Source organism: Humulus lupulus, chromosome X (assembly GCF_963169125.1).
Source record: "Humulus lupulus chromosome X, drHumLupu1.1, whole genome shotgun sequence".
NCBI classification, from domain to species: Eukaryota; Viridiplantae; Streptophyta; class Magnoliopsida; order Rosales; family Cannabaceae; genus Humulus; species Humulus lupulus.
The window spans coordinates 221,469,243-221,492,332 of record NC_084802.1 but is presented as its reverse complement, the minus strand read 5'-3'; the positions used below and the strand labels follow the sequence as shown (position 1 = coordinate 221,492,332).

At 37.2% G+C, this 23,090-nt stretch overlaps 1 protein-coding gene and 1 long non-coding RNA gene across 2 annotated transcripts; both read left to right on the top strand.

Annotated features, from left to right (window-relative positions):
• The first annotated feature begins 14,581 nt into the window (after positions 1-14,581).
• LOC133806793 (uncharacterized) lies at positions 14,582-14,974 on the top strand. Its single transcript, XM_062244882.1, has one exon. The coding sequence runs from the start codon at positions 14,582-14,584 to the stop codon at positions 14,972-14,974; it is 393 nt and encodes a 130-aa protein (XP_062100866.1).
• Positions 14,975-16,434: 1,460 nt separating this feature from the next.
• On the top strand, positions 16,435-19,090 carry LOC133807254 (uncharacterized). The gene is made up of 3 exons (XR_009879230.1): positions 16,435-16,665; positions 18,371-18,412; positions 18,925-19,090. It is a non-coding gene; the product is annotated as an uncharacterized LOC133807254 (long non-coding RNA).
• Positions 19,091-23,090: the final 4,000 nt, after the last annotated feature.

Genomic DNA, 23,090 nt, shown 5'->3' with positions numbered 1-23,090 from the left:
GAATCCTCTCACTGCTCTTCGATAAAATCCAAGGATGCATTAAGCAGGTCATGATTATGATCCTGGTTGTAGGTTCTTTTCCTATATGATGTCACTAAAGCCTCCACTGGGAGTATAGCCTTGCTTCCAAAGGTCAGAAAGAAGGGTGTGTGCCCAGTAAATGTGCGATGTGAGGTCCTATAGGCCCAGAGCACTTTCGGAGCTGGTATGGCCATATCCTCTTAGCATCTTCTAGTTGTTTCTTTAAGCTCACCTTCAAGGCTTTTTTTACTGCCTCAACCCGTCCATTAGCTTGAAGGTATGTTATTGAGTAGAAATTGTTCATTATGCCATATTTCTCACAAAAGGTTGTGAATAGGTCGCTATCAAACTGAGTCCCATTGTCAGGCACAATCTTTTTTGGGAGTCCAAAATGACATATGATGTTCTTCACAACAAAATCTAAGACTCTCTTTGAGGTTATAGTCGCCAGGGGCTCGGCCTCAACCCACTTAGTAAAGTAGTCGATGGCAACAAACGCATAGCGAACTCCTCCCTTCCAGTTGGCCATAAGCCGATTAAGCAGATCCCCCATACAGCAAACAGCCAAGGGGACGATATCATGGTCATCTCCATGGGTGTTGCTCAAGTAATAGTGGCAAAACGCTGACATTTATCGCACTTTAGGACATATGAGGTCGAGTCCTTTCTAAGTGTAGGCCAAAAATAGTCTTGCCTTAATACCTTCAAAGCCAAGTTTTGCCCCCCAGCATGGTCTCCACAAAACCCTTCGTGTATTTCACGAAGGATGGGTGCTTCCTCGAGTAGAACACATCTCAGTAGGGGCAATGAATGTCCTTGACTGTAGAGAATCCCTTATACCATTACATACTGTGGGACCTAATACAATAATTTCCTTGCATTCTTTCCATCTTCTGGTTGCTTACCAGTCGTGAGGTACTCGAAAATAGAAGTCATCCAGGTCAGTTTTGTGCAAAGTACTCTGATTAATATTGACTCTTTATCGATACTTGGCTGTTCTAAGAATTATACGGGGACAACATTTAATGTGTTTGCTTCCTTGGTGGTGGTGAGTCGAGCTAGAGCGTCAGCATTAGTGTTCTGTTGCGGGGGACCTGTTCGACAGAATATAACTCGAATTCAGACAATTAACCGTTAACCTTAGCTAGATAAACTTCCATTTTGATTCCTCGAGCTTGGTACTCCCCTAATACTTGATTGACCACGAGCTGAGAATCGCTAAAGCATTGAATTGATCTTGCTTTCAGCCCTTTTGCTATTATAACTCCAGTCAATAATACCTTGTACTCTGCTTCATTGATGGAGGCACCGAAACCAATTCTGAAAACCGTATGGAAACGATGTCCTTCAGGAAAAATTAAAATTGTTCCAGCTCTAGACCTGTTCTCGTTTGACGATCCGTCAACGAAGAGTTTTCCATAATTCTTGTATAGGTTCTCTCATTGGTTTGTCTTGGAATCCCGTACATTCAGCCACGATGTCAGGGAGAGCTTGACCTTTGATTGCTATTCGTGGTTTGTATAGTATCTCAAACTACCTAAGTTTTATTGCCCACTTAAGTAGACGTCCTGATGTCTCAGGTTTTTTAAAACCTACCTTAAAGGTTGACTGGTTAATACGTGTATAGTGTGGGACTGGAAATAAGGCCTGAGTTTTCTCGAAGCCAGGATCAAATAGGATCAGAGTTTTTCGATTAGACGGTATCTATATTTAGCTCCCAGAAGCCTCTTGCTCACATAATACATCGACTTCTGTGTTCAATTTTCCTCTCGAACTAACACAGTGCTAACCGCATTTTAAGTTACATCTAGGTATAAGTATTGACTTTCCCCAGCAGTTGGTTTTGATAACACAGGGGGCTTAGCTAAATGAGTCTTTAGATCTTGAAATTCATGTTCACATTCTGTTGTCCACTCAAACTGTCCATGCCCTCTAAGCAAGATGTAAAAAGGGAGACATTTGTCTGTGGACTTTGATACGAATTGGTCTAAGGCAGTGACCTTTCCAGTTAAGCTCTTTACATCTTTTCGCGACCTTGGTGAGGGAATTTATAATAGCGACCTGATCTTTTCTAGATTTTCCTCGTAGGTATTTTTAGGTCGAGGATGATTTCCTCTAGCTCCTCTAAAGCCTGGAGCTCATGTATCTCTTTGACTAATCTCAGATCAATCTCTTCGGGTTGTGCGACCTCATTTCTGATTTCCTGAGGTCTTCCCCCACTTCAACAACTACCACTGTCTGAGGCTCCTCATTTTCTTCAGTTATTACCATGGCCTGCTGCCCATGTTGTGATTTTCCACTCATGGTAATGCTATAGCATTCCCTGGCATCGAGTTGATCTCTCCTCACTATGCATATCCCCGAGAACAAGGGAAATTTCATGGCCAGATGGAGAACCAAAGTTATAGCTTCCAACGCTATAAACACAGGCCTTCCTAAAATTGCATTGTAGGTGGCCGGACAATCAATTACTATGAACTCGAGCATCTTGGCGACAACTCATGTCTCCTCGCCCAATGTAACTACAAGCTTGATTGTTCATATGGCTGCCATTTCTTCTTCTGAAAATCCATAGAGAGTCATTAAACTTGCTTTCAGATTGGCTACAAATAGCCCCATCTTTTCAAGGGTGGACTTGAAAAAACACGTTTACGGAGCTCCCATTGTTGATCAGTATCCTTCGTATTCTTCAATTTGTAAGCTGGATGGTTATCACCTGTGGGTCATTATGCGAGAATTGGACGTGGCTAGTGTCCTCTTTCGTAAAAATGATTAGTTATTTCTCCAACCGTTGTTGCTTTGATAACCTCTGCTCCGGTATAAACTCGGCACCATTATGCATCTTAAGCTCCTGAATATACCTTTTATGGGCTCCACTGCACGTCCCTGGAAAATGGGGCCCCCTAGCGATAGTGGCTATTTCCCTTCATTCAACAAGAGGAGAGATAACCTGATTCCCTTGAGGTGGTTGAGGGTTGGCCTGACTTGCCTGAGCAGGTTGTGAGTTCTGCCCCACCGGTTGACTAGGGGCTACCTTGTTTTGAGCGTATTGTGCTAATGGTCCAGCCAGGATGAGCGTCTCAATATCATCTTTTAGTTGATGGCAATCGTCGATGTTGTGACCAATGTCATTATGATATCAACAGAATTTAGCTGGGTCTCTCTTCGCCCTTTGATACTTCATGGGCTTAGGCTTCTTTGATGGAAGGAAAGTACAGTTAGCTAAATAAATACATTCTCGTGTATCTGTTAAATATGTATAGGCAGTGTAGATGAAGGTATATTTAACCCTTGCTTATTTTTCTTGGAGCCATTCTGGTCGCCCTCACCATTCCTTTTCCGTTTATTACCCCTCGATTGGTTATTCTGGGTAATGGGCTGAGCCATAGTTGCAGCATCCTTTACCACTCCAGTAGGCTAAATGAGGGTCTGGCTAGTTCCATCGACAGCAGACTCTGCCTCTTCTAAATTTATCCATTCTTGAGCTTGAGCCAAGATCTCATCTACATTCTTCACTCCTTTTCTTTGGACTTCTTTCCACAAATCTCCTCCAACGGTAATTCCCATTCTCATACCCATGAGCTTAGAGCTTTCATCATCATCTCTAGCTCGGGTCGCTGCATTTGTGAATCAGTTGAGATATGCCTTCAGGGATTCATCGGGTTGCTATTTGATGTTAGCCAATGAATCGACCTCTACTCGGGTCTCTTTTGCAGCCCAAAACTGTCTTTTTAACTTAGAAGATAGTTTTTTTCTAGGAGGTGATTGAATATTTTTTATATTTGATGAACCACAGTTTGGCTAGTCCAGTCAACGTTGCAGGGAACAGAATATACCTTAGGTCAAAATTTATGTTGTGGGCCATCATTAGCGTGTTGAAGGTCCCTAAGTGATTGGATGGATCAGTGATCCCATTATATGTGGGTATGGTCAGCATCCTGAAGCCAATAGGATAAAGAGCTGCCACAGTATGGGGAGCGAAAGGCTTGAGCTCCTCATCAGAATCACAGTTATCAATGCCTTTTCCAGACATGAGTCTTCATTTTCTCTTCCATTAAGGCCAGCTGCTTGAGGGTTGGATCCTTGGTCTCTAGGTTATTTGGGAGCTGATTATCAGCTCCCATCCTTTTGTATGTGTTAGATGGGTTATTATCCCTCCACGCTTGAGCTCGGTCAGATGAGACATTCCAATTGTCACGTACAATAGATGAATCTTCCCTAGCCTAAGTGTAACTCAAATCATCGTGGCGAGCGTGATGTCCTCTTTGTGAGTTCAGATGATCACGCAGGTCAGAATGTGGGTCGGAGTGAAGGCTTTGTGCAGAGCTTAAATAATTCCTTAGGTTGCTCTCGTGCCTGCCTCTATGCTAGATCTCTATCCAGAAGCTTCCATTCGTGAAGCTTACAACTCGTGGCTGGGGTCGAGGACCTGGATTATTAGCTCGAGACCGTGGGATATAAACGTCTTTTGAGGGGGGAGGATTTCTTCTACTATCCCCTCGGGTTGAAGCATTCCTCTATGGGTGAGGTGGCATTGGATGTCGAATTGGCGATGTAGGATGCTTTATTGGTGAAGCTATTCTTATTCCATCGGAACACACTAAATTGGATCACCCTTGGTCTACTCCAATTCCCCGGGTTGGAGTTAGTGCAGGTTCCCCTCTCTGTGTCGGAGCTTCTGGCCAAGGCACAGATGGATATGATGGGATGTCTCTTCTCCTTGAATCGGTCTCAGCTCGCATTGTTTGGCCAGACTGATTCCTCGGAGTGAGAGTTGAATTATTATTCTTGCGAGGGTTGACAGGTTGAGCATTCCGTGGAATCCATTCAGAAGGTATGGAACTCGAGGTTGCACTTCGAACAAAACGACTGACATGAGGTCGATGATTCCTGTGGGGATTTCAGGTTAAGTGTTATCGCGAAATCCATTTAGAAGGTATGAAACTCGGAGTTGCAGTTCTGATAGAGAGACTAATATTGGGTCGATTATTCCTGTGGGATCTGTGGGACCCACTTTGTCTCTTTCCAACAGTAGCATCAGTTGTAGGAGGGGATAATTGAGCCAAAATCTCCACAATCTGATTGTTAGCCTAGGCAAGATGGTTCCTTAACTGGGCGTTTTCCATCTTGATGGCTGTCAGGTGCGCAGGATGGGGATTTGGTGGGCGTGAGGTTGAGCTCTCAGCATCGTATTGGTCCACATGATGTTTTCCAAGATGGCATTGTGCTGGTGTGCCTCTCTAGTGGGGATGGCCACATGGTGAACCTCCTGATCATCGGGTTGCTCCATCTCATTGTCGCGCATAGATCAGGTGACCACCATGGTGTCTATTGGGTGAAACTTGCGTGGAGAATTAAGCCTAATATGCTCTCAATGAAAGCACCAATCTGTTGATGCGTTTTTTTTGGCAATAGGGGATTTAGAAATCCGAGAATAGAGATATTATGCTTTTTGTAAACCGAACGTATAAAAGGTAGCAAAAAACTAGAAGGCAAAATGCTCACACGATTTTACGTGGTTTAGTGGTTAAAATCCACCTACTCCACGAGTCACTCTTATTTATCTGTTTAGGACTCCAGAGGAAATTGTTTATGAAAATTTCAACAGACTTTTTGCATACAGAAAGTCCCTCCTTTAATTGCCCATTCCCCTGGTATTTATAAGAGATTCTCATGAACTGTTTTGGGTAACCGTACATTAATATGGTAATTGAAAATGTTGAGTAACTTCCCATTTACATAAATATATGATCACCTATTGAATTTACACCTATTATCATGGATAATAACTGCATAATAAAATATAAGCCTTTATGAGGCGTATAAAGAATCTTCGAGTCTTTTGGGATCCTTTACTGTGCGTAATGACCCGACTTCCACTACCTGAACCCTTCCTTCGAGCTAGGTGTCGTATGAATAATCTGAACTAACACAGGTCATGTTCAGAGCTTCACGAAGGCAATCTGGATGACACACATCACGAACTAAGTTGTTGGCGCAAGAAGCAATCTTGAGACTGTAATGTCCCAAATCCCCTAATGTAGTTTAGTAACTAGATTAGGGGACATGAGGACCATAATTGATTTAATATGTGATTATGTGAGTTATATTATTATATGATGATAATTGCATGCATGTGGGCCCACTTCTTATAAGAAGAGCGTTTTCATAATTTTGGCCTGTTAAGAGCATATTTGTATATTTATGTGAATGTATGTGATAAATGGGTGAGATCACATTATTACGTGGATATGTTTGAGCTATTCGGCATGAGATGATCCTAGGAAGCAAGTTAGCGGTTTTGTCATAACGGGGTCAATTACTGGGATATTGGGTAATGAGAATGGTTATTTGATGATAAATTGGGAGTTTGTGAGATCAGGAGGGATTTCTGGGAATTTTGACTATTTTACCATCGGGGGCATTTTTAGGACCCCGAGCATTAGGATTTACTTGAGGTTACATAAGCTTGAAGTAACCTGTCAGAAAGAAAATACGTTCAAAACATTTTCTCTCTTTCTCCTGTTATTCCTTTTTACTGTTCATCGCATTTTCGAAGGAAATTTGAGTTTTCAGGACTTGGATTGAAGCAAGGATTGTGTTATAGCGATTCTAGGGAAGATTAGAAGCGTATTAACTGGAGGATTTAGCGAGAAGTGAATCAATCATAGGTAATCCAAGCTTTATGTTTTGAGCTTTTGAGTTTCTAAGTTTTGAATTGGATTCTATGTGTTGATGAGTTTTTGAGTTGTTTGAAGCTTGGGTTTTGATGGTTTTGGGTCTCTGAGATGATTGGGAACATTATTTTTAGGATTTGGATATGTTTGGATAGGGTTATAGAGTGATTTAAAATGAGAAAAATGAAGGTTTTTGGCTGAGTTCCCAATCGGGCCGCAACCCAAGCTTAACGAAGAAGAGAGGAGAGGCTGATGGGCGTTAGGGCCGCGATGCCTGGGAGGCGGGCTGCAGCGCGAGGTGTAGAAAGAATGGGGCTAGAGCCTCTATTTGGAGGCGGCCGCAGCTCAGGGGTATGGGGTCGCGACGCTTAAGGGTAGATTTGGGCAAAGTTGTGTTTTTATCAGGGGAACTCAAACCTAAGGCCTCAGGATCATTTCTACTACCCGGTTTAGTAGGATTCGATGTCCCGGAGGCTAGGACTAGGTCCAGGAACCTTTTATTACTCATTTTATTGATGGGATTTCATATTTGGTTATGATTAGGTGACCGCTAAGGGCCTAAGGACAAGATCGTTCTCAAGGGTTGTTCTTAACCTATTTTTCTCTCAAGTCTGAGGTAAGAAAACTGCACCCAGTATGTAACATACATGATTATTGATGAGTCAAGTTGAGTGCTCTATATATGGACATTGGTTGCATTGTAAATGCCTGGCAGTATCGCTTACTTATGAATGACACTGACTTATTAGTCAGAAATGACAATGGCATTAGTATTGGTCGTGAAGCTCTGACTTATCAGTCATGATCGACAATAGTACTAAGTGCTGGTCGTATGGAATTGACTTATGAGTCAAGAGCGGCATTACGTGTTTAACGCAGGCCTAAATGATTATATATAATCAACATGAGCATTAAATGCTTGACCGACCTATTGGTCGAAGAAAACTAAAGCGCTTGGCTAGTCTATGACTAGTTAATAAGAGCAAGGGCTAAAAGGCTCCGGTGACTTGATAGTCACATGGCTTAGGACGCAGGACCCCCGAGAGACTTATTAGTCATATATTTAGGGTGCAGGACCCCAGAAAGACTTATTATTCTTCAATTCAGGGCGCATGACCCTAGGATGCCTCATTAGTCATCTATTTAGGGCGTAGGACCCAGAATGACTTACTAGTCATGTATTTAGGGCGTAGGTCCCTAGAACGACTTAATAGTCTACAATCCAGGGCGCAAGACCCCATAACGATTTCATGATCATTTATTTATATTGTATACATGCAGTAATAAGTTTTCTTGCTGAGCCTTGGCTCACGGGTGCTATGTGGTGCAGGTAAAGGGAAAGAAAAGCTTACCCAGCCTTGAGTGGAGAGCTTAGGTGGTGATGTGTACATATGCAGCCTCTTGACTACCACGGCCAAGCTGTTTCTCAGGAGAACTAGGGTTTAACCCTATTTTTGCCACTTAGGTCGGCGAATTGTAACTTTTGAACTGTAATGACCATTTTGGATTGTAAACAACTTTGTAAACACTTTTATGGGAACCCATGTACAGTTTAGTGTTTTTAATAAAATATATCCAATCCTTTGACCGAGATTTTCACCCTGGCCCATTAATAATACTTAGATGCACGTTTATGGTCTAATGACTCGTTTAGTGAGTTAAGCACTATTTAAAGTACAGTGTGACAGTCTTGGCTAACCAGGGTGTTACAGAGACTATCTAGTTATCGTAAGTAATTCAGCTCGTATTTTTGTGGTACAACATGAATGTTTTGTACTTTGAATAGTGGTAAGTAGGACAATTTGTGATTCAATAAGTGATCATATTTAAAAAAAAGAAAAAGAAATTATAGACAATATTGTTGGTTTAATTTAAAAAAAAATGTTTATGTCATTATTTTATAATATATGACATTGTCTATTTATTTCAAATGTATATGACAATTAAAAAAAACATAATAAAAATAAATTAATATATTTTCTAAATAAAACTAAGCAAACGTACTATGAACGTTGTTTTCACCTAATATTTACAAGTTTATTTAGGATGAACTTTTTCTATTATTTTTTTATTAAGAGAATTTTATAGTTGTACAGAATCAATCAAATCTATAATAACGAATTTGGAGTGGAGATGGAAAAATCATGTTTCCCGATTAAATTTTTTAACAGATCTTGGTTGGCTTTATTCAATTGGATTTTCATAAAAAGTAGATTTTTACATAAAATACTTAAATTTCCTAAAAAAAATTAAATTTTTACGGTCAACTTTCTTTTCTTTCAATTTTACGGTTTTAAGGAAATTTTTACTTTTTTTTTTTACGGTTTTGTCTTTTTTTGTGTGTTGTTTTTAAGTTGTTTTAAGGTTTTTTTTTTGTTGATGTTTAGTTTTTTTGATATATATTATTTTTTGTATTTTTTTAAAAGTTTATTTCGGGTTGATGCAGTGAATTGTTTTCAAGTTGCTTTTTAATTGTGTTTCTTAAGACCGTATTTTTGAAAACTTGAGTACCTCTTTTTTAAAAGAAAAAAAAGAACCGTAAAAAGGTAAAAAAAAAAAACTAAAAAAATTTGTATTTAAGAAAAAACTTCTAAATATTTTACTCTTTTTAATATATAATTACTTTTTATTTTGTAAACTTTCGAAAAGTCAATACCAACAATACATGTGAAGGTAAAAAAAAATTCTAATTTGTTCTTGAGGATAAGGGCAACTTGTAAAATAAAAATATCATGAAAACATTATTGGCTAATCTTGAAACACTTCTATGTATGTTTAATTATATGATTAAAGAATAGGTATCATTACTATAATTTATTTTCATTTCTTTTTTCAAAAACCCTAAATAGCTCACTTGAATTATATCTTTGGTTGGTCCCGTCAACTTATTCAAGGTACGATTGGTACTACATATTATGTCGTATTGTATTGTATTATAATGAATGTTTTATAACATATTTTTTTATATAGTAATATGTTTAGTATTGACTTTTACTTAAATATTATATATTTATATGTAAATACAAGTAAATACCAAACTAGGGGTGTTCATATAAACTGCAAATCGCGGTTTCGCACCAAAACTGCACCGCACCAAATTGTGACTGGTGAAACCATTTCTAATGGTTCAGTTTAATCGGACATATCAACTTTAAATGGTTCAGTTATGGTTTCTAACTTTCCAAGACCAATTAAACCAAACCGAACCGTGAGTTTTTCTAAAAATAAATTTTTAAAAATGAGGTTGTAAGAGTTTGAACCCTTATCATTCAGTTAATGGAAAGTATATTCAACCATCTAAGCCAATAAATTTTATTGTAAAGAATATATTTTCAGTTGTATTTAATACATGCACAAGTTTCCAATCTGAAAAAGAGAACGGTAAAGTCCTACATTGTTTAGAAAGTAAAATTTTATCTTTCCCTCTTTTATAAAATGATTCAAAATTCTTACACTTCTAACAACAAATATACTAAGCTTCTTGTAGAATTTTTATGGTCTTAAAAGTAAAGCTAAAATTATTATTATTTTTAAATATAATTATTAAGTTAATTATTTTATAGTATATAAAAAGTTTAAAATTTTAATATTTTGGTTATATGGTTATAACTGAATCAAACCGCACCAAATCGTTTATTTATGGTTTGGTTTTTTATTTTTAATAGTTTGGTTTGATTTTTCATTTTGAGAAAACTGCATTAGCGGTTTGGTTTCAAAATTCTTCTAGATCTCATCAAACTAAACTATACACACCCCTATACCAAACATAGTATTATATACAAATATGTTATAAAAGAAAATTTATTATAATACAATACTATATAATACGACGCATCAAACACACATATTAATATATTTTTGATGTAAAAATATTATAGCCAATTATAATTGGCCATATGCGCAACAATGTGCTTCTTCATTTTTTTTAAGGAGTGAGAGTAAAATATGTGAGTCCTACATCAATTTATGATTGAAGAATGAGATTGACGATCCCATAAGATTAGAGGAATGTCATTCCCTTTACTCCACAAATTATAATATATCTTTCTTATCCCATTTAATTTTAAAAGTTAAAAGTATATATACATATGAATTTCTTTTGATCTTCATATAGTACATATTTATGACAATGTGTTATTAATTGATCATAGATTCCATCCCGCATTTAAAGGAGGTGACGTAAATCCCACCATAGCCACAACATAATTTTTTACTTCAAACATATACATTTTTATTTAATATTTGTCTTTTTATTTGACTCAAATACACACATTAATTAAATACATTATTTGTAAAAAAAATTCCCGTGTTGTTTGAATTAGTATTTGTTTACTCGTTTTTTCGTCAACTCAAACGGAGTAATAAATGAAGAGTCGTTTATGTGTAATATCCTAGAGCAGATCTTTAATGATGAACAGTGAGCTAAAGAAAAGAGAAATACATGCGGTAATAAATGAATGAGATATATATTTATAGTGGTTCGGCCCAAAAAAAGATGACCTACGTCCACTTTAGTTAGTATTATTTATTAACTTTGAATCATTAAGAGCAAGTTGAGTTTGATCTTGCTCTTGGGGCAGTACAATGATGGAGTGTAGAAGCTCTCTCCGAAAATGAACAGGTATTGACTTGTTTTTCTCTTGATTGTTCCCCTTGTTCCAGATCCCCCCTTGCTACTATGCGGGTTGAACTATTTATAGTCGCGGAGATGGGTAGGGCTGATGGCCGTACCTTGTTTCCCGATCAGGCTAAATCTTGGTACACTTGGCTTGGAGATAGACTTGTGTCTTAGCAAAAATGGAAGTCCGACGTGCCCTGTTCATTTAATGGTTGAAGGAAGCTCGGGTGGCAAGGGCCACCAGCAAGTAGCGAGGGGCCTCGCTGACCGGCGATCGACGATGGGCCTCGGGGATCAGCTATGTCCAAGGGTAACTTCAGCAGACCCTTATGTTGAAGGTGGTACTGGCTGTGGTGAATCTTCATCGCCAGCTTGAGTGGGAGGCTGAAGATCTCCAGAAGTCCCGCTCAAATCTTGAGTGCGCCATTTTTGACCTGAGAGCTCTCGTACTGCTCTCGATGCCTCGGAGTAGGAGCTCGTAAGGGCCCATACTGCTCGCGAGGACGCCACTAGAGCTACGACACCACTCAGCAAGATGCTGAGGCATGGAAGATTCAACATGATTCCATCAATGTGCTTCTTATGGCTGAGCGGGACAAGTCTCATTGTGAGGTTGAGTCTGCTCGTAGAAGTGGCAGTGAGAAGACTAACAACATGTTGTTTTCTCTTTGGAACTTCAACCGTGGAATTGATTTCAGTTTCATGGGTGAGCCAGCTGCCACTAGCATTTTTTCATACTGTCGGGCTCACCTAGCCGAGGAGAAAGGCGAGGAGGAGATTGATGATGACGTCGCCGAGGATTTGGGGAACAACGTTGTTGAGTTCGTTGATGAGGATGGCCATGATAAGGTTGCCCTAGAGTGAATCGATTCCATGGGAGTTGTAACTGTTGAGGCTTCTGTCAGCGAGGTGGCCACTGGCGAGGGTGGTGCTAGCGAAGGCGTCATTGTCGAAGGTGCCACTGGCGTGGGCACCGTTTGCGCGACCCCACTAGCGAGGGTGATCGCTTCGCCGACCCTACATAGGCTTCTCATCGCTGTTTTTATTTATCTTTATTGTTCTTTACATTGAGCTATGCTCTCGTATATATGAACATTGGCCTTAGCTTGGCCGCTTTTTGTTGTATATTGATGATAACTTCTACTCGCTTTTTGCATCTGTGCTTGATGTTGCTTCGGAAAAGTTTATGAATTTTTCCTTTTCGACTGTCGTTTGCTTGGATGATTCATTTTGTACATACTTTACATGAACTCTGCATGATCTTTTCATATTTGTTGCTTTGCTCCACATGACTTACACAAACTTTCATGTCTGCTACTCTGTTTTATGCGCGTGTTGCTTTGCTCCATACGCACTACCCCGAACATTGCATTACCGCTGCTTTGTTCCATGTGCATGGCACCCCTTATGCCCCCCAAGTGACTAGAAGAGTGATTGAGCTTGGTCACTTATGTTGTGAATTAGTAATTTTCTGAGTTAGTAAAATTATTTGCAAAAGATGTATCCTGAGCCCCAAGCCCCAAGGTGCCTTCTCAGCACCTGCTACCCGCGCACCAGGCACACCATCCTCGCGGCTGCCCAGCGCCTCAGACACTATTTGCACAACCTCTAGTGCGCATGCCCATGCATCCGAGTACCCTAGTCGTGCCTAGTTGCGCCCTGCGCACCTACCAGTAGCGCCTTATGCGCCTTACACGCCTGTCAGCCACACCCTTCTTAAAAAGTGTTGGTGCACTTGTGGCTTTCAAGCCGCCCGCACCAACCCGAGCCCAAAATCGCAAACCTCTGCCCCTGGCTCCTTACCCGAGCCCTAGGGTGGTTATGGTTTCCTTGAATTTGTGGGCTTGGCCCAAATTGTTAATTGAAAATTTAAAATTCTAATTAAATTTTGAAATAAGTGGCCCAAGTTCAAAATGGACCTAAATGACCAATTGGGGTTAATTAGCCAAGTTCAATATTTTTTAAAAGATTGTTTAAAAATTATTGAAGTAATTTATAATTCAAAATCGTGCTTGATGGCATAAAAATAATAGAAGGCCTTAAAGATGGAGATGAAGATTCTACATTAAGCATTGGTTTTATTTTTTATTTTATTTTGTAATTTATTGCAAATGTTGTAATTTTTTTATAGAAATACCGAAAACACCCAGCTTACATTTATTTATTTACTATATTTATTTATTTAAATATTTTAATGTATTAAATATGTTTAATAACATTGTCATGCATTGTAAACATGCTAAACATATTACCCAAACAGTATCTAATTAAAGCATGCATTTCATAATGAGTAGCAACATGTTTTTATTAGGAACGTCCTATTTGATTATATGCATTTAATGAATCATATAATTAATCTAGAACAAAGAAGTAAATTGATTTTATGTGTTAATTTCAAAACCTATTTGATAATTAATTTTATTAGATAGGCAAATGATATTCTTAATAATTATAGCATTTTTTGACTAGATAGTTTAAGGGCCTTTTTGGTAGATTGATTAAATCTTGTTTAATGTTTAAATGTTTAATGAGATTAGTAATTATTAGAATATCATTTGGTAAACTAATTGGATTGATTTAATTAAAAAGAATAGGAAGCTTTGAGGGAAAATATATTATAAAATAGTGAGTGAGAGAAGGAGATATAACAATAACTCCTATGGTCTCCATTATTTGTTAACACTGATGTTTCATGGAATAGGCCTTGAGGCGCCTTTGTTTGCGTCCCCCAAAGGAAGGTTTCTGACTGTGTTATTATTCAAGGTTAACTTCTTTAAAGAATAAGATTGAATGATGTATTTCAAGTTTGACTGACCTTAAGGCACACTCTTAAGTTAAGTCATTAATATAAAATAATGGGTTACTCTCACAAAGGTTAACTAGGCTTTCGAGCGAATTAGTTAATCTTGACCAAACAAGCAGTTGTTCGTAAGTCAAAAGAGAAAATAGTTGATTTTAAGTTTTCACTTATGCATTTGAGAAATGTCTCAAAATTAATTTGAGATTAGTTTGACCTATCCAAAGGCTGGTCCATTAATTAATCATGGAATTAGTAATAATTATTTTTATGTGTTATTTAAATTTTTTGCATTCATGCATCATATTTACTTTTCAAAAAATTATTGATATTCATAATATGTGCTAAATTCATTTATTTATTTATTTATTTCAACAATGATGAATAACACAAACCATATTACTGTTTTACTTGTAAATGAGAAGCTTATTAGTGATAATTTCATGAAATGGGAAATGAAAATCAAACATGAACATTGTGTTGATTTGTGAGAACCATACGTTTGTCTTTACTGATGAATGTCTTGAGGTCCCTGCTGCCACTGTTCCCAAAACTTCTAGAGAGAAATATGATGCTAGGATTTTATCCAACAATAAGGCTAAATGCTACATGCTTGCTAGTATGAGTGATGTACTCAGAAAGAAGCATGAAGACATGGAGACTCCATATGAAATGTGGGAGTCTCTTCAAGCCATGTTTGGACAACAGTCCGATCAATGCAGACATGAGGCTACTAGAGCCTATACGAACATGAGAATGAAGAAAGGAGTTTCTGTCAGAGAACATGTTCTAAATATGATCAATACAATGCATGATGTAGAAGTTCATGGAGAAACCATTGACAAGAGGGCTCAAGAGTAATTCAAAAGTAGAAGAAGAAAATGTTGTTGATTTTAAACCTTCCTCTTCAAAAGGGAAAAATAAGAAGAGAAATGTAACGTCCCAAATTTCTAATAAGGCTTAGTGCCTTGATTAGTGTGCCAGGAGAGTATAATTGAAATTATATGTGGAATTAAATTGATATATATATATATGTGTGATTAAGTGGCATACGAGATTTATATGGTAATATGAATAAATGTGCATGTTTATGTGTATTAAATATAAATGTGGGCCCATTCTTTTTAAAAATAGGCATTTTCGTAATTTTGACCACTTAAGGGTATAATTGTAATTATATGTGTTATGTGGTTGGAACCACATTATTATGTGGATATATTTGCGATAACTGGCTTAAGTCGATCCTTTAGAGCGATTTGGCGGAAAAGTCACAACTGGGATTAATACTCGGCTCGGGGTGAGCCAAGGGGTATTTTCGTAATTTTGTGTATGTTAGGAATTAATGGAGCATTATTGGAGGAAACATTCATATTTAGAGGATTGGTAATTTAATTGGGAAATTAGGAATGTAAATTGAGGTTTAGTGGGATTAGAGGCATAATGACCAAATTACCCTTGGGGGTTTAACCTTGTGTAGTGCACCAAAATTTTTTTTTGGATTATTTAAATTTTGTGATTTATTTTATTTAAATGTTAAGTGTGATGAATTGTTTTATTTAAATGTTGTTTATTTTATTTAGTTGTTGTTTGTTTTATTTGATTGTTTTTTATTTTATTTAATTGTTAGAATTGTTTGGTACAATCTTTTGAATTTAAATTTGTTAATTGTTTGTTTGGTTAATTAATTTAATAAGTGAATAATTGTGTAACATGTTTATTTTACTATTAGTGTTACATTTTAAATAAGTGTGACAATTGAGGAAATTATGTGACTTTTGGTTGAATGCACTAAGGTGCATGGTAGATAGTGATGCACCCTAGTGTTTTAGTGTGTGCAAGTATATGGTAATAGGGTGCACATGTGTGGATTTTCTACACATTTTATAATTGCCATTTATTTGATATTTTTGGGTAGTTTTATTTTAATAAGTAGGAAAATAAATAAATAAAATTCAAAAGGGGCAAGTGCTTAGGCGTGTAGTGTGTGTAGTGTAGTGGGAAAGGGATTGATTTTCCATTTATTTTTCTAAGGAAATACAATCAAATATTTTAAGAAACTAGCTATTTTAGGATAGGAATGTGACCACCCTTTATTCTTTTATATCTATTATCATAAAAGAAAATAATAAGAAATTAAGAGAAAATAAAATGGAAAAAGGAAACTTACCATTTTATGTTGGTGAGGCTTTATTGAGAGAGTTGAATAAAGGGGAAAGGAAAGGAAGAGGAGGGAATTTCTTGTGTGGCTGCCGTGACCTAAAGAGAGAGTGAGAGAGAGAGGGTGGCATGTTAGAGAGAGAGGGAGAAGAAGAAAGAAAGGAAGAAAGAAGAAGAAGGAGAAGAGGAACCAAGTCTAGAGTATGTTTTTCTTGTATTTTTGTTTGTCTAATCTCTTTTTCTTGATTATATGATATTGACTTTGTTTATTTGTTGTGTGTGATTGAATTCTTTTTCCTCCTCATGGTGGTTTTCAAAAAACCCTGGGCTTGAACAAGGGGTGGTGAAGTTTGGGTGTTGATCATTTTGTATTCTTGATTTTACAATCAAGAGAGGTATCAAATCTATAACCCTAATGATATGATGTTCATGGATTGATGGAGTGTTTTCTTATAATTTTATGCGTGGGTTTATGTGGTTGGGTTTGATTTTTATGGTTGTTTAATGAGAATAAGTGTAGTGATGATGAATATTTGAAATACATGAAAAGAATAGATTTTTTTTTTATTGGATGTGTTTCGGCCTAAAGGGATATTCAAAAGCATGATGGTTATTTTTATTATGTTTTATGTCAATGAAAATTTTAGAAACATGATAGGTTGTGGCAAGATCTTGTATGAAGTTATGATGGTTGTGATTTTTGGAATAATTGCATGGTAATAATGTATTGAGAATATATGTAACACAAGATCAATGGTGGTTGTTGTTCATGACTTGTGAATAAGTTCTAAGGTGAATGATGAATTATTGTATACTCATGATGTGATTAAAATGGATAAAGAGGTTAGAAGCATGCTAGGGTTTGTGTTGAGATATTGTGCATAATTGAGCATGAATTTTGTGAATATAATGAAAGGAATAAATTTTATGATTTAATGTGTTTGCTGATTTTTGTACAAAAATGATGTTGTTCATGATGAGATTAATGTTTGAGTGCTCAAATAAAGTTTGCAAATGTTTTGATGTTTTAAGAAATTTAATGTGAAGTTTAATTATGCTTTGAAATTATATTGTGTGTAAATAATTACCTACATAATTTTTATTGAATTTTTAGAAAAATATGAGGTTTTTATATTGAATATGGTGATTTTTAAAGATAAAGTGGTTGCTGGAATTTTTGTAAGAAAATGGGAAGCGTGTTTCACTAAAATAAATTTGATGAGTTTTTGAAATAAAATTATTATCCTAAGTTATGGTAATATTAAAAATGGTATTTTAATATGGTATGAATGCATATTTTGATAAGTTATGATTTTCTTTATTTTGATTGAGAAAAATATTTAGATTCTATTTATTTGTGATTTTTAAAGAAATTAAATAGTGGCTGAAAGTTTGGTTTAAAAGGTTTAAAAAATGATTATTTAAATTGTCACATATGGATTTATGTTACATAAAACTAAGTCTTAAATAATTTACATAAAAATATATTTTTCCCACACTTAAAAATATATTTTTCTCATATCATTTATATAACACAATTAACCAATGTTAAAATTTATTTTTCTAAGGAAACATATTAAACATAGGTATTTTTAATTAATTCCAAGTTTTTTGGTTAATTCTTTGTAATTTGAGATTAATAAATGAAATTGTCACATATTTTATTTTTAAGCTAAATCAAATTATTTTATAAAATAAAATAATGTTTTGAGAAATTTAATCAACTTAGAAATTTTAAGAAAAATAAAGCATGTTATATGTCTATTAATTTTAAAACAATAAAAGTAAGAAATGTAGAAATTATCGTTTTTAAAACGTCGCAATTACGTAATGTTCCCACATATGCATGATACATGCAAATCCACTTTTACGTCAAAAATTATGTTTATTATTCAACTCTGTGGTTTTTATAAAAAGATCATGCATGTAAAATAGGTAAAATGAGCATTATTCTTTTATGGCTTTATGTGTAGTTAAGAATAATTACATGTCATGTGTAACTGTTATTATGTGTGCATGGCCCATGCACACATGAGTTGTATGTGAGGGCAAAATAGTAATTTTATGAACCTAAGAAATGTTGTTTTGATTATGATATAGGCTCGTGGAAAGATTGTGAAAATTTCTTAGCTCGGACCTGAGGTAAGGAAGTTAGTAGATTCTATGATTTTATGCTATGAATGGTAAGATTGTTGTATGAATGAATTGTTATGAATTATGAATGCCATAATGCGATGATATGTTGAATATGATATGTTTATGGATGTTAGACACATCAAACGAGTTACTAAAGATATAGAGACGTAACTCATAGGGCGGACGCGCCGAGGTTATTCAAGGACCAGAGACTCTTGTTTACCTCATACGGTGACATGGACAACTAGCGAGCCATGCTCATCATGTATGCTGTATGAATATGATTAGGGTGACATGGACAACTAGCGGGCCATGCTCATCATGTATGCTGTATGAATGTGATATGATGATATGTTACGATTACGTTATGATATGCTATGATGATATGTTACGAAAATGTTATAATATGCCATGATGTTTTAGTTGAACGTTAGTGTTTGTGTTTGATGTATCCTTACTTGCTTATTCTTTGTACTTCCTTACTGGGCTTTTAGCTCACCCCCTTACTTTCCTTCCAGGTAGCAAATAGGATTTCTTTATGGCACGCGTGGTGACGTGAGGAGTTCTATCATCGTGGGGTGTATGGCCTGGGGTAATCCTATGGACGGAAAAACGATCATCTTAGAACGCCATTTAAATTATGTTTTGTTTTAAGAGACTTTCCTAATTATCAGTGGGACTCAGTTATTTAATTATTGTTTCTTTTGAACTTTGCTATAAAAATTTATGTTTTCCTTTAAAACTAATGGCGCCAACTTGCATGGTCTTAAGCAAGTCCCCACTGAGACTTTGATAATGAGTGTTATTCTTTTATAAACTATGTTATGCGAATGTTTTATAAGTATTAGTTTAGGGCGTTCTTTACACCTTGAGACTAAGTAAGGCTACGGGTAAGGTGTTCCTTTGACCAATTGGTGAGGCATATGGCTAAGTCTAAAGTAAACTGTAATTCACGTTTTGGACACTAAAGCCTATTCTTGGTCACTCTCAAGAACACACCCAAGGGCACCAAATTTGAGGGACACCCTAGTTAGGTCAACGAATTTAAAGGATCCTTAGAAGAAATTAGAGATTTCTAGAGACCTAAAGTTGCCAAGGATGGCTATTTCCAGCTAAGGAATTCAGAATCAAGGAAGTAAGAATTTATCGCTCTATTTTTCATCTTAGATTTTGGTGTTCATGATTGAGATGAGGTTAAGGCAAGTTCTAATGATTTGAGGTTTCTAGGAGGCTTTAGTATAGATTTTTGCTTGAAGAAGCATGTGGGGGAGGCTCTAGCAAGCTTGGGATTCAGTTTCGATTTGCATTTCAGACTTGAAATTGTCAGATTTGGGGTAAGCTACTAAACTCAAACTCCCACAAGGTAGAATCTTTGAATTTTGGGGTTTAAGTGTGTATTTTGGGTACCTTGTTATGGGTTGTTGTTTGTTTAGGCTACTAACGATTTTTTAAGGTCGTAAATCTGCTGAAATACTAATTTGGGGTCGAATTTTTGGTCTGATATTCAGGGAGAATTCATAAGTTTTAATTGGGTAAGAACACTAAGTTTATGGGCAATTTTTGGGTTTCTGATGACCTAGGGCGATCGCGATAGGTTGTGGCGTGACCACGCTAGTGTCCCATAAACAAAGAAATTTGGTTGGGAGAGGTAACGAGTCTAAGGGCGCAGCCACGCTGGGCTAGGGCGCAATCGCGCCAAGACCCCAGAAAGCCCAAACTTTCTACAGACATGATCGTGCCAGGGACAGGCGCTACTGTGCCAAGTGTCCTGAAATTTGGTTTTGTTGATTTTAAGATTTGGGCTCGAGGAGCTCGGGAATCCATTTGGTAGCCTACTTGGGGCCTCGGGGGACATTCCTAATGTCCTAAAATATGGGAATAGTAATTTTAAGGATATGGTTTAGAGTGAGGCTCAGGATTTGAAATTAATCCCTAATAAGAGTATGTTTATGTTATGACTAGATTATCGCAAGACTCGAGATCAGGATCGTACTTGAGGCCGTATTGTCTATTGCACAGAACTCGAGGTAAGAAAATTGCACCCTGGTTATGGTTGGGGCTTGGACCCCTATAAATGGATATGAATGTGATTATAATTGTGATTATTTGATTAGGCATGTTTGTATATGCTGCATCAGATTGTGCTATGCAATCTATATACTTGTTTATATCTAATCTAAAAGCTCGGCCTAAGGGCGCCAGAGCCGACATCAAGCATGTGGAACGTAGCTCATCCAAAGAGAGTCAGGATCGACAATAAGATTTGAGGGCTCGACCTAAGAGAGCCGGGCCCGAACGTCACCTAAACAATCTAAAGTGTCGATTGCACTTGTTTAACTTATTGATAGTTAACTTGGATCATGTGCTTGTTTGAGCTGGTTTTTACTGCTATGCTTATTGTTTATATTTTGTTGTTTACTGAGTTTGCTAATTTAAGTTTTCTTGTTGTGCCTTGGCTCACGGGTGCTATGTGGTGCAGGTAAGGGAAAGGGAAAGCTGGACTAGCATGAGTTGGAGAGCTTTAGGGGCGACGTGTACATTTGCAGTAGCTCAACTGCCACGTACAGACTCAAACTTTTTAATGAAAACAACTTTTCCTATGATTAAAGTCATTAGTCCCAAATCCAATAATTAACCTTAGTTACACGCTTATATCCAAATGACTTGATTAGCAAGTCCAACACCATTTAAAATACACAGTGTAATGGTCTTGGCTATCCAGGGCGTTACAACTTGGTATCAGAGTGGTCTAGGTTTAAGTGTTATTGAAGACTGGCTAGGCATGTACACTCACCGCTAAAGACAAGCTCGACTCAGGGTTTGGTAATGATATATATGTCTAATTTCTTAAATAAAATATAAATGCCCTACTGCCTGTTTAATAGGAAGCATGAGATATACTAATAGGGCGAGGCCCTTGACTGCTATGTGTACATAAAAAGGCATGTTTAATTGCATCGATACTGTATGATAGTACTATTGGAATGGCTGTAGCATTATGATTACATATTGTTGCTTGATTGTTGGCATTAGACCATGGGGTGACTTTTAAGAACCAATTATCATTGCCTGATCAGCCGAGTCGTTGATTGCAGATATGCTTGGAGAGTTATGCCTCCAAGGCGATCAGTTCGACTAGCCAGCGCTGAGATCGAGGCTAGAGATGATAATTAGGGTCAGAACCCTCCGCCAGTCCCTGAGAAATGGGAGTAGATGCTTGCTAATATGCAAGCTAGACTTCAGAGTCAAGAGGAAGAGATTCTCCTTATCAGATTGCAGGTTCCGCCATGGAATGCTGCACCAAACTTGCCATTTGTTGTGAGACGCTGGTATATGGTGGGAGATGGCATCCCAGACTCGGGAGATTTCTACTATGAGCTAGGATGTGTTCAAAGACTTGTTCAACTAGAAGTACTACAATAATGCTGTTAGGATGGCGAAGGTGAACGAGTTTACCAGTTGGGTACAGGACAGTATGACAATCACCGAGTATGCCCTAAAATTTGATAGACTGGCATAGTTTGTACCTGATCTAGTGCCTATTGATGTAGCTAGGCAAGACAGATTTGTTCAAAGGCTAAATGCTATGATAGCTCGGGATGTGCAGATTACATCAGTACCTTGGGAGACTGTAATGCCCCAAATTTCCTAATAAGGTTTAGGACCTTGATTAGGAGGCTGGGAGGGCCATAATTGATTTATTATGGTATTTAATGATTATATGCATGTTTATGTGAATTATATTATTATATGATGGTGAATGCATGCATATGGGCTCATATTTTAAATGCAAGGGCATTTTGGTAATTTGGCCGTTGGGGGCGTGATTGTGTAATTTTATGCATATGGGTGAATTATAATTTTACCACATCATATGTGGTTTGGTTCGAGCTATTCAACATGAGACGATCATGGGAATGTAAGTGTTCGGTCTAGTCATAACGGGTCTAAGTTCGGGGCTCGGAGTGAGTCTCGGGGTCACTTCGATGATTAGAACATTACTGGGAATTAAAGGGTAATGGGGCATGATTTATTGGTATTTGAGAATATTGAGAATAGTGGGAATTGGAGAGCGTTAATTATAATTAACGGTTTAGGTTGGAAATGACGATTTTACCCTTGGAAGTGTTTAGAAGCTTTTAAGTGACCTAGGGGCATTTAGCTCATTTGGCAAGGGATATGTATCAATTAGAAGGCTGTAGAAAAACAGAACCAAAACAGAGCATCAACCTCCTCATCCTTCTCTCTTTGCCGTACACCATTTCCCTTCTTTCTTCCTTTGGAATTTTGAGAGCCAATTTGAAGGAACAAGCTAGGAAATCAAGGTTTGGGCTTAGGGACTTGATTCAGCCATTGAAGGGGATTGAAAACTGAGCTTGAGGTAAGGAAACTCAGCCATGAAAGTCTGATTATACTCTGTTTTCTTTTAAGTTTCAGCTTGTGATTTTGGATGTGTTAGTTGGGAATTAATGGGAGTTTAATTGATGTTTAACTTGGGTTTTGATGTGGGTGAGTTATGGGTGATGTTTGGAGGTTTAAATGAGTGTTTGGAAGAGGTTTTGAGTTGATTTGAAGGGCTGGTTTGAGAGGAAAAATGTAGGGGAGTTTCCTGGTGCGTTGCTGGTTTTTGGGCTGATCGGGGTAATGAGTCGCGGCCTGGCTTTTGTGTGCCACGGCCTAAAGT